The sequence below is a fragment of the Tauraco erythrolophus genome, chromosome Z (genome assembly GCF_009769465.1).
Source record: "Tauraco erythrolophus isolate bTauEry1 chromosome Z, bTauEry1.pri, whole genome shotgun sequence".
NCBI classification, from domain to species: Eukaryota; Metazoa; Chordata; class Aves; order Musophagiformes; family Musophagidae; genus Tauraco; species Tauraco erythrolophus.
This window is the reverse complement of record NC_141496.1, coordinates 2,804,852-2,817,284: the sequence shown is the minus strand read 5'-3', so window position 1 is coordinate 2,817,284 and position 12,433 is coordinate 2,804,852. Positions and strand designations below refer to the sequence as shown.

Below are 12,433 nucleotides of genomic sequence, written 5' to 3'. Positions count from 1 at the left end.
GGCAGAAGTCACCAAAACCAGCCCTTCCCCTCCTTTTAGGTGGGTACCCAACTTTTTCTCTAATAATTTATCCTGTCACCCTCTCCCACCCCCCTTTCCCCTATACCAGGTCTCCTTCCAGCCCTGCCCTGAGCCTGTGCACAAGGACAAGCCCAGGAGGAAACGTCGAGCTGAAGGGTAAGGAATTTATTCAGTGCATTATCCAGCCGTTTGCTAAACCAGAATGCCTTCCGCAATCCAGTGCGAAGCATGATTCATCACTGAGACGTTAACTGCCCTCCTGTACACACCAGTGATGATGGGGATGCTGACAAACCTGGCAAGCGACATGGTAATCAGGTTTTTTAAGGGTATCCCCTTGCTAAATATGTCTCCCCCTTAGTCCACCAGTTTTTTCAAGACGACTGAAATCAGTGACTCCAGAAGGTATGAGGATGGGGCATCAAGCCAGAAACTGCAAAACATTAGTCTCAGATCACACAGGGTGATGGTGGCAAAGAGGAGGAATGACCCAGGGGAACAACCAAGCCTGTGTCCTTGCAGTAGCTCATGGATTTGCTCTCCTGGGTGGAGGTACGGACAGCAATGCACCCGGCTCAGGGGCTTCGGCTCCTCTGGCATCCGATGCAAATGGCAATCAAAGGTGAGGAAGACTCTGGCATCTTCCTAATGACAAGCTTGGCATTTACCCAGGACATACACAGACACGGAGCCGTGACAGTGGGGAAAAAGCTACAACTCTTTCGAGTCCACTGGAAAATTAATGGAGATTCACATCTGTGAGATGTTTCCCTGCAGGAACAATTAAGCACAGGTTTGGGTTTTTTTTGTTGTTGTTTCAGGGTGGGTTTTTTTAAGGATCATACAAAAATGCATGCTTTCTACGGAAGATTTTTGGATGAAAAGTATTAATCACTCTCCAGTTTGTTTTGTTGTTGTTGCTGGTTTTAGAAGACCTAGACAACTCAATCTCTACTCCCACTTCCCAGCAAAAGACAGAAAAGCATGTTTTCCAACTACAGAAACATGGGCAATCATGCAGTCAGCCTCATAATCATGTTGTCAGGAGTTATTCTTAATAGGCTTGGAAAATACAGGCCCATCATGAAATAAGTATTAAGTACTTGATTTTCATTTTATTTCTTCACGTGGGTTTGGATTAACTGTGAGCCACGCTCAGTAAAACACAGTCCTGCTATGAACTTGGGTTCCTACATTGCTTTGAAAAACAAATGAATCACCTCTGTTATTTTTCCTTTTATTGTTTAGTTCTACTCTGACTGTTCTAGATGTGACCACTTTAGACTGCTTTATACAAAAGATTATTTTAACTTTTCCTCTCTACACTGTCCTTAATCAGCTCGTTTCATACCTTTTATAAAAATCATACCTATTGGAGCCTCATAACTGCCCTGCAGGAGAGCACACACTGATTAACAACTAATTAATGTTCATCAGCTGGGAGATGAGAGATCCTCACAGCATCGCTGGCATCCCCAGAAGATACAGAGGTTGCAGATACTGCCCTGGTGTGTCCCACTGGGATATTCGCCCATCAGACCAGCACATGGGGACAGCTGTGGAAGATGGCACTGTGTGTCCGTCACGCGCTATCATCCTTACACCTATAGGCAATGCACAGATGGGAGCACACAACCCCGGGACCATGCAAAGCAGGCAGGCAGCATCACAATACAAGCACAGGGACTCCGCTCCTGACATGTCAAAGATTGGGAGAAAACGCTTCAAGGAGGTGCTACATCTCAGTGCAATTTGGGAAAAAAACATCTAAGGCGTTTTGGGGTTTTTTGGGGGGCTTCCTGGAGATTACAGCTTCCCAAAACCTTTATCACACAATTTCCTATTAACGTAACATAGTTCTTAGTGAATCACAGCTCAGGCATTAGTGACAACAGCCACCATCAGCAATGCCCCATTAGAATTGCAATGACTCCTCTGAAAATTAGAGGAGAGTCTCGATCCCTCTGGTTCAGATATCTGACCTCCAGCTTCTCCCAGAGAGGGCAACAGGTCCTACAGAGGACAACAGGAGAATAGCAGAGGAAGAGAAAGAAACAAAAGGGCAAGCGAAAGGGGGAGAGGAAACGGTGGGGAAAAAAGAAAGCGTTTGACCTGGCAACTTGCTTTAAACCTTGATAAGCCAAGCCGAGCTCTCCATCTTCATTGAGATACCCCCAGTCCTCAGTCTTGCTAGAAACAAAGGACAGAAAAAGGAAACAAGAGGACAGAGAAAGACAAAAGGTCAATTGCAATAGAAGGGGAAAAGGTGCAGGAACCTTATTAGTTTAATTTTGTGGCATTTTTTAAAACACACTTTCATTACATTGTATTTCCTTGTCCACCACACGGTGAAGGAGAACCATGTCTTGGTTGTGCCTCGTACGACAACCAAAACCAAAGCTAGTAGAGCTTCTCCTCTCTTTCCAACCGTGAAACATGTCCTCGTGCAGCCCCTTCCTCCCCAACCCACCGCAGCTGACACAGGAACCCAAAATCGTTTGGATCAGAAGGGACCATTGGAGATCACCCAGTCGAACCTCCTGGCAGGTTATCACCGTTCCTGAAATGTTACTGTTTTTACCCAAAAGCCCAACTCCTGGAGGTCAGAGCCTGAGTTTTTGTTTCTGTATGGCTAAACTGTTTCCCATTTGATTGCAAGGAAAAGCTGGCAAGCTCACACCACCCCAGCTAGCTGAAATCCTCTTTAAAACCTTATGCTTAAAAAGCAGGGAGAAGAAACAAGGACCAAGAGGGATAAACGAGAGAGCAGAAGTCAGCACCAGGGGTAAGGAAGAAGTGTCTAAACACAGAGTGGGTAAAATGAAAAGCAGAGAGTGATTCTTACCACTTCCCAACAGGTTTCTTTGCTTCCTCCTCAAAAAAAAACCTACTATTTTTGAGCCCACATGCACTTCCAAACCACAGTGCAAACATAACCCAACCCCACTGATTGCTGCACGCTGACAGCCTGGAACAGCTCACTCCTCTTCCAGACATTCTGTGCTCTGGCACATCTCACTACAAGACATTTTTAGGACAAGTTTCTCCATTTCCTTCCTTCTGCAGTAATTTCCACAGGTCTAAAATAAATTCTCTTCCTTCTACTCCAGTCGAGGGTCTTCTCAATCATTAAGCCAAAGACATTAGCCTTTCCTCAAAGCAACGCCTTGGATGTTTGTTTCCTCACATCCATATGAGCTCCAATCTTCTCCATATTCACCCAGGCAGAAAAATGCCCAGAAAAGTCTCATTTCACTTCAATACTAAAGTTTCCTTTTAACAGTTGGAATTTTTTTTTTTAAGTGACAAAAGGTAGAAAACTCATTTATCTTCTTTAATGAGGTGTTGAACACATTATAAATGAATGATGAAAGCTGGTCAACCTGATCAGGAACACTTGCTACAGTGAGATTTTACTTAGCTTTGATGTGAGTTAGGAAAACAGTTGTTCTTTTTGGAAATAATAATTTAAAAAATTAAAAAACAATAACAAAAATCACTTAGTACATAATTAAACTTTCAGAGAAGAAAAGAACTAATATGCATCTTCTATTTTGAAAAGAAGAGTAGCAGATACCATTCCCTGGCAAGGAAAACTCTGCAAATTTAAGTGCAAAAGCACAAACTTTCTATAGCAAATTTTCACACACAGAAAGCAGTGAAAACTGTGGTGATGCAGCACTACCAGAAAAGGACTCAAGAGGTGCCTCATCGCTGCAGACAGCTTGTACATCCCTTTCGTCCCGGTGTATGAGCATGGCATTCCTCAAAACTAGCAAACATTTCAGGCATTAACATTTGGAAAACTTATCTGTTAAAGCTGTATGTATGAATTTTAATTAAAACCTTGTTTTTACCTCATACATAGCAGGTTTCCAGAACTGTCTGTAGGCTGATAGATAGAAGGAGACTTATTGGTCTAATTTGGGTCAATTTGTTAGTTAGGTCTTTTTTTTGTTTTGGTTCAGAATCTTAACAGAACATGTACTCAGACACTGAAAACCAAGGGAAAAAAAAAAAACACAAACAAAAACCCAAAACCAACAAAACCAGGAAGGATCCTCGCTCTTTATTATGTGTCAGTAACCTGGGAAATCTCACACGATGAGCAGCATTTTTAAGAGATTCATCTTCCTGGATAACCTCCTTTGAAAAATAGCTTTCCTTCCTTTTTTTAATCATAGGCGTTGTGGTAAACGAGGAAAGCATCTCAAGGGGGTGCCATTATACTGAAATACCATATAAAACTGCCCTGGGAAATAAGCATTTGATCCAAGTTCATCAACACGGCACTGAATCAGAAATCATTGAGAACTTCTCCCAGAAGTTCATATTGACTGATACACTAGAAGTCAACAGGAGTCCTTTCCAGCTAATTACATTAATTAGTTTGTGCCAAAATAATTTCCTAAAATGCTGAGTAATCCTGGTAAATCCTTCTCTCAAATAAGGCTGAAAGGAGTTGAAAGGACATGACTCACAGCCTCTTTTCTCCTTCATCCTTATCTTAGAGGTAGGGTCTGGGGGAGCAGCTGGCGACCTGCGGTTGGCAAACTGCCCTTAATGAAGGGGAAATTCCTGCCCAAACACCTCCCTTCCCCCTCCAAAGCTGTTTAAAGGAGGTGAAGGTACACCAAACCCCAGAGATATTAATTTTAGCATCTTTGGATAATTATCATGTCTTAACAAAGAAGGGGCATTTCGTTTTCAAACACAGATAGGCGTGGGTTTTTTTTTAATTAAACGGAAAACTAACGCACATCACAGACTACATACACAACCGAGTGGGAAGATGTAGAAGAAGAGGAAGAGGAGATGCATTGGAGAGTGGTAATCAGTGATACAGACCCTTTCTATGAGATGGCCTCTTCCAGCTGCAAAAGCATCCTCCACACGAAGCCACATGAAGCCACCATCAGCCCTTCACTTTGCACTGCGGCTGCAGGTGGGACTTACCCAGCAGAAGAAAAAGCCATGTACTCCACGGAAATCATTTGGAAGTTCATCACAGAAGTTAATTTCAAAGACTAAGCCTGAGCTGCTTTGAGCTGCCAGGTTATTATCTCTAACATCATCACCTGGTCTTTTGTTGGCTCTACATTTCCACCAAGATCAAACAGGCATGAAAGAAAGATCCCGAGAACTGAAATGGGGAACAAAGAGCCTACTAAGCTTTACATTCAGTTATTGAAGCAGAAAATTAGCTGGAAACCAACCTGAAGCTTTTCCCTTCAGCAGCTGGAAGTCAGCAAGAGGGAGGGGAAAAAAAAAAAACAAAAAAAAAAAAGGAAAAGGAAAAAAAGCTGAGTCCACTGCATTTATAAGGGGCTGCTTTTAATTCAAACTTCTCCTTGACCTGGCACCAAAGGGTTTTTCCTCAAGAGCAGTGTGGAGAAAGAATCACTATGTGGGCAGGGTTAGCAGCATCTGGAAGATTTTCCCCATTTTCCTCCTGCTGTATTTAAAAATCTTGGATTACATAGACATAGAAAGAATAAAAGGGTCTGTCTCCCGTCAAAGTCATGGTCCATCCACAGCCTACATTGCTAAGACATGATGACTTCAGGATAGGAGAGACCCATGGGTGGACCATGGCTTTACCACATCGGTCAGACTGGACCAGTGGAAGAGCATCCATCTCGGTTAGCAGCAGCCACCAGAATGAGAGGTATCAGGGTAAAGAGAAAAGGGAGTGCTCCCTGCAGCACAGGTGGGAGAAAAAGTGGCTCTTGCTTATTAATCCCACTTCAGAACTGCAATCCCACCAGAAAAGCTTTCCGTTAAAATATTCATTGATCAAGATTAGAAGGAGAGAGAGGTTTTATTCCTCATGCTGCCACACTTGGGTATAAAGCTGCATAAGTACGAATGCCAATTTGTGCTGGGGGGGGCGGGAGCGTTAATTTATATCCACAAATACAATAATCCATGCTCCCTGAGCGTTTGTTTTCATCTGGTTTATTGCCACCGATTCCAGCCTACGGTTTATAAACCAACCCAATATGCAAACAAACGCACGGGGAACCCTGTAACGGGGACGCCGGTGGTGATTAACGAGCCACTGGGTATTTGTACGTCATGGAGTGCAAGAGCCAAGCTTCAGCCAGCCTTCATGACAGGTAGACAAGAGAGGTAACAGGAAACTGAGCCTGGAGGCTGCAGATTTTCCCTCCCAAATCTCAAGAGGCCAAAAAACACCAAGGCCTGTGCAACGGCAAGGAAAGAGATTCGTACTTTTGTGGAAAACTAGATCATTGCAGCATTTTTGAGGACTTCTGTGCGTGACTCCATCCTCACTGCAGAATTTGTTAAGCCTGGAAACCAGAACTGCTGAAGAAGTCTCCCAGGGGGTTGGCTGAAAGCAGACAACATGTACTCCAGGATGGTCAAATATTGATTACTACAGGGGACGAGCAATACAACCTGGTCAGACACGTGCCCTATGAGAGCAACAACTCTTTTTTTTTTTTCTTGACTTCAACTCCTTGGCCAACACCTGAACATAAACTAACCACCTCTACACATGCACACTGGGAAATGCAGGTTAGGGAGTAACTAACACTGTGCCTGACAATGGGATTCCACATCCCATACTAACGCCCACAAGTCCAGGAGTAGGTTGGAAGGAAATAAGACAAAATCCACAGAATTCATCAAATGACTGAAAACCACACCTTGCAGTAGGAAGCACGCTGAGCCCCATTGATTCATTGACAAAAAGGTGATGTTTAAATCAATGTCGTCACCTCTACTGCAGGAGGGGCAGAAATTTCATCAGCAAGTTCACTCCAGCAAATACTCAATGGCAAAAAATGGAAAAAAAAAACCCAGACAGTGGTCCTGATCTGACAGACATGATGCCCAGCTGAGAAACCAGTGTTGCTAGAGTCCTGGACCCCAACGCTCCCCACTCCTCCAGGTGCCCAGGCCACAGTGAAAGCTGGCAGTACTAGCGTGGGCAGAGCCTCAGTCCACCCATCAGGGTTTTAAGCTATGTTTAAATGCAACGCATATGGAACCCAGCCCTTCCAGCAAGCCCATCTCTGTACTCACACACTAGGAGATCTCCACAGGTTCTCCTAGGGCTTTCCCAAGAAGTAAAATAGATGCAAAGTCAGAAAATCCAGCCTGTACTATGGCAGGAATTTGGAGGACATGCAGCACAGATATAATGACCAAAGTCAACTGCACAGCTACATATACATGGAATTTCTGCACATCAATCCAGGTACATGGGTTTCCCATTGCACCTTCTTGGCCATGCAGTTCTGAACGCGTTCATCAGCTCTTCAGGATTTTTCATATTGCATTCAAACATGACGTGTCTTTGCTCATATTTGTACAGGCATGAATAAAACCTTAATTAACTCATGGTCCTTCCCAGCCCGGACTGCTAACAACGTTCTGCAACCAGTTTACTGGCAAGTGGCAAAGTTTACCATGTTATTAAAGGATATTAACCCACAATGGTTAAATCTTCTGACCACCTTGCTGAATGCAAATTATTTAGGAAAAGAGCCTCAAACACCTGCATTTGTCAAGAAAAAAGGAGAAGAACATTCAACATCCTTGCCATAAAATAAATACTTACTTTACACAGTATCTTGCTGTTTAATTAACGTAATTTTGTCTTCTTGCAAGATGCTACTTTTTTTATTTGATGTTCTCCTGAATAGCTGCAAGGATTGATTTCACACCTTGCAATATAAGCTCATTGTTACTATAAGGACAGACAAACGTTCACAATATTGACCCTTGCTATGGGAAACTGTAATCAAACAAACGTCCCTGACTCTTGGTTTAGATGCAAGAAAACCAATGACATGGGTGTCGTCAGAGAATGCAGCGTGTGTTCGTTAGCTCAGTTCACCATCACGGGGTTTTGCCTTTGGGAAAACGAGAGGGGAACCGTGCTGTCTTCCCAGCATAGCATGAGGACGTACTTGAAATAAGCAACTCTTAAATATATCCCAAATCGTAGTCTTGCTACTATTTCTGTACTGGAAGCAAAGTCAAAATTCAGTTTTGCTCACTTTCATGTTGGCTTTTCTACCTGCCCAGTATCCCCCCTCCCCTGGGGACACACTGCCCCAATGATGAGGGGCTCCTCGCTCGTTACAAAACCTGCATCTTTGGTCCCATTTTTCAGGTCTGTCCTTGACCCAAGGTCCAGAACACAATGCAGAAGCTGATAACTCTCTAAAATGTTTTGTCAGCTTTGGTCTGGATCTCATCTCTCACGCTTTGGCCAGCTCCCTTCTGCAGCTGGAAAAATTTTGGCCACACTTACCGGTTCGTCTCGCACAGCTCCTGGTAGGCTTCCACCGTGCTCTCCTGATCAATGTGCTTGTCACTGTTCGGCCAGCTGGCATTGGGGGTGTTGGTCTCCTAAATTCGAGATGCAAAACACAGCAGCATGACATCCTGCACATCTGCACATATCTTTCTGTCTTTCAAAGTTCCTGATACCAAACAACTCCCAACCATCCTTAACAGAGCTTCCTCAGGGCATCCATTGGACTGGAGAGTTTCTACGAATTCATACGCATGCAAACAGACAGCAGCAGAGACGAGGAGATGGAAGCAGGAAGCAGTGAATCTGAGAGATAAGGGGAATGTGTGGTCTGAAACACAAAACATACCAAAATCTCAAGGAATGATACGGCACTGAATTAAAAAGCCCAAGCGAGAGTTTTCAGGAAACACACTCTTCAGTCAGAATAGCATCCAAAGAAAAAAGCCCTCAACTGTCATGGGACAGGCTCTTTTCTTGCCTACACACCAGCAGAAACACATTACAGCTGCACCAGCACCAAGTGAGCAGAATCTTGTCCAGAAGCTCTCTTCCCCATCCTATTCACTTGCAGAATAAGCCATCTGTCACGAAACATCACTGGGAACATCTCAGACCACCACACCTCCGTGTAGGGCTGGAGAAGTTGTTCCTCTGTGTGGGCTGGCTAGACCTCATCAGGTCAGCAGTTCAGACCACCACTGGGCATACAGTCCTGCTCCGTGTGACATGATGTCATGGACTATGCATCTTGTCCACAGGCTGAACCTCCTACGACCATGCAGAACCTCCTATAACCTCCCCGAGCCATCTTGACACCCAAAGCCTACCAAAGCAGCAACAGTATTGCTCAGGCAGGCACCGAACTTTCTGCGATAGAATGGAAAAAGGAAAAGAAAATCCGTTACCCTCCCAATTACCACGTTTTTCCTTGTGTCTTTTTGCTGGGCTGCGTTCATAATCTGCGTCCTCAGGATGAGAACCTCTTCCTTCCGCACTTCCAACTCCTCGTCGGCCGATTTCAGCTGATTCAGTAGGAGGTTGTAACTGTCCTGAGTATCGTTGGAAGAGTTGTTTTGGGTCGCTAGGTCTGCGAGAGCCTTCCTCAGCTCATTGAGGTCATTTTTCAGCTTCTTGTTCTCCGACTCCAGCTCTTGCCTCTGGAAAATACCAAGCCATTAACCAGTTTATCTAAACTTTCTTGCAATGCCTCATCCTTTCTGAGACACCTCTAAGGTGACTCAATTACCGATGATCACAGCTGAATGATCAGTTTATGCCAGGATCCAGATTTTGCTGCCCGTCCGGCCATGTGTGGTTCAGAAAAGATTTTTGCTGTCATCAGCAGCCTGTTGCTATTTCACAACACCGCAGGGTGACACAGGAGATATTTTCATTTGTTGACACTATTTTTAACAAAAGCAACCTGTTAAAGAAGCCAAATACATTTGTTTCTTCTCCACCCCTCTTCCTTCTCAATCCAAGGAATCACCACTAACCCCACAATGTTTAACTCATAGAATCACAGAATGGTTTGGGTTGGAAGGGACCTCAAAGATCATCCAGTTCCAACCCCCCTGCCATGGGCAGGGACACCCTCCACTACACCAGGTTGCTCAAAGCCCCATCCAACCTGGCCTTGAACACTTCCAGGGATGGGGCAGCCACAGCTTCTCTGGGCAACCTGGTCCAGTGCCTCACCACCCTCAGAGTGAAAAATTTCTTCCTTATATCTAATCTAAATCTCCTCTCGTTCAGTTTAAAGCCATTGCCCCTTGTCCTGTCACTAGACGCCCTTGTAAAAATTCCCTCTCCAGCTTTCCTGTAGCCCCTTTAGGTACTGGGAGGCTGCAATAAGATCACCCCAGAGCCTTCTCTTCTCCAGGCTGAACAGCCCCAACTCTCTCAGCCTGTCTCCAGAGCAGAATCCTTAATATTCATTAAATAAGGTGGAAGACGCTGATTTACGTGACCCTTCACCACGGCAGGCATCCCATTAGGTGAGCTACAGCTGTGTCAATTCCCACTACAGCTTCTTTTCTCACACATTTTGGAATTCCCTCACCCAGTGCAATGTGTGCTGTTGGAGGATTTTCTCGCCCTGATGTCTCACCAGCCCCTGGCATTTGACAGGCAGGGACAATATCGTACAACTTTGACGCCAACTGCTTCTCCTGAGTAACGATGTGTGACTATCGCTGTATTTGCCAAGACAACTGAAAGGCTTATTTGCTTCTGCTTCTGCAGAAGACAGAAGAAAAAAGCTTGGGCAGCTAAGTCAGCCTCTATTTCAATATTTCACTATGCAGTAGGTGGTGACACCACATTTGGCAGCTCTTCGCCAGCACCTAAAACCCACCTGGAGCATCCCAGCTGGGTCAAGAGCAGCTTTTCTCCTGTGGATGGTGCAGTCCTTGCTGTGGGTCACGGAGCAGGAGGCAGCCAAGACTCCCGGGGTCCTGCTCACAGCCCGAATCCCAACAGCCCACCTCCTCTTTGCACCAGATCCTCCATCACCATCTGCTGCATGGTGGCACCTAGGACTGCTCCCTCCTGTCCCGATGCACCCAGGTCTCTCGGCAATGCCAAACCCAACGGGAACATCATCCAACCATCGCACACATCCAAACCAGAGATGCCTGCAAGTGAGCTGACCACGCCTGGTCTCTGAGCCATTTGGAGTCAGCTCTTTCCTCAGGGCCGACTGACCCCCACGTGGATTCTCTAGTGTCTACAACAGCACGAGCTCTTCCCCAGTGCTTTTTGACCCTTTCCACAGTTTTCTTGGTTTTCTTGCATGATGCCTCTTATCTGTGGGATATCTGCTTTGTTATCAACTTCAGCTGAGGCGAGCTAATGAATCTGAAAATGGCTGCGGGTGGGGAACGGGAGCAAATTACACAATTTACACAGTGTGTAGCTAGCACAGCTGTGCAATCCTTGCTTCCACAGGAAATGGGTATTATAATTACAAATCCTTACAAATTACAAATAGCATGCCTTATCACAGCAGAGGTGTGAACAGAATAGCTGATCTGGCACCTGGACATACCCCTCGCTGAACAAACACCATCAGCAACGGAGCATAGTCAGGTACTTTAGATCATCTGTCATTAAAACCCAAAAAGGATAAGAAATGCATTAGATCCAGCAGTTCCTCCACATCCACATTAACCAGCGCTCAGCAGAGGGAGTGTATGAGACACTGGCTTTTCTGTAACTGGTTTTAAAACAGGAGTTTGAAAAGTGTGCACGAATCTGTACCAAACTGGGTGTAACTCTTCTGGCCATGTGGCGAAAGCGTCAACTCACTCTCCACACTTCTGATCATGCTTGGAGACAGGCGAAGAGTAAGAAGAAAGCGATCAACTGTTTTTCTATACTAATGGCTCTTCTGAGATTCTATTGTTATTTGCTGAATACGAACCGTGCTTTCCTTTTTGTCTTTTTTTCTCCTCCTCCTTCTTCTTTCCCCTCCCGTCCTCTTCCTTCTTCTTCCCCTTCCTTTCCTCCTCCTTCCCCCGCCTTTCCTTCTCCTTCCCTCCTCCTTTCTCGTCCTTTCCTCCTCCTTCTTCCCCCTCCCTTCCTCCTCCTCCTTCTTCCCCCTCCCTTCCTCCTCCTCCTCCTTCCACCTCCCCACTTCTCCCCCTCCCTTCCTCCTCCTCCTTCTTCCCCCTCCCTTCCTCCTCCTCCTTCTTCCCCCTCCCTTCCTCCTCCTCCTTCTTCCCCCTCCCTTCCTCCTCCTCCTTCTTCCCCCTCCCTTCCTCCTCCTCCTTCTTCCCCCTCCCTTCCTCCTCCTTCTTCGTCCCCCTCCCTTCCTCCTCCTTCTTCTTCCCCCTCCCTTCCTCCTCCTTCTTCTTCCCCCTCCCTTCCTCCTCCTTCTTCTTCCCCCTCCCTTCCTCCTCCTTCTTCTTCCCCCTCCCTTCTTCTTCCCCCTCCCTTCTTCCTCCTTCTTCTTCCCCCTCCCTTCTTCCTCCTTCTTCCCCCTCCCTTCCTCCTTCTTCTTCATCCCCCTCCCTTCCTCCTTCTTCTTCTTCCCCCTCCCTTCCTCCTTCTTCTTCCCCTTCCTCTTTTTTCCTCTCTTCCTTTTCATGTTTTTCTCTCCTTTTTTTTTTTTCC

At 45.6% G+C, this 12,433-nt stretch overlaps 1 protein-coding gene across 1 annotated transcript in view; it reads right to left on the bottom strand.

The window, feature by feature from the left end:
- The window catches only part of MYO5B (myosin VB), a 133,553-nt gene that overhangs the window by 11,929 nt on the left and 109,191 nt on the right, over positions 1 to 12,433 (bottom strand). Inside the window, 3 exon segments of the mRNA XM_086629200.1 lie at positions 2,134 to 2,211; positions 8,312 to 8,409; positions 9,223 to 9,474. Of these exon segments, the coding sequence (XP_086485326.1) occupies positions 2,134 to 2,211; positions 8,312 to 8,409; positions 9,223 to 9,474 (428 nt within the window).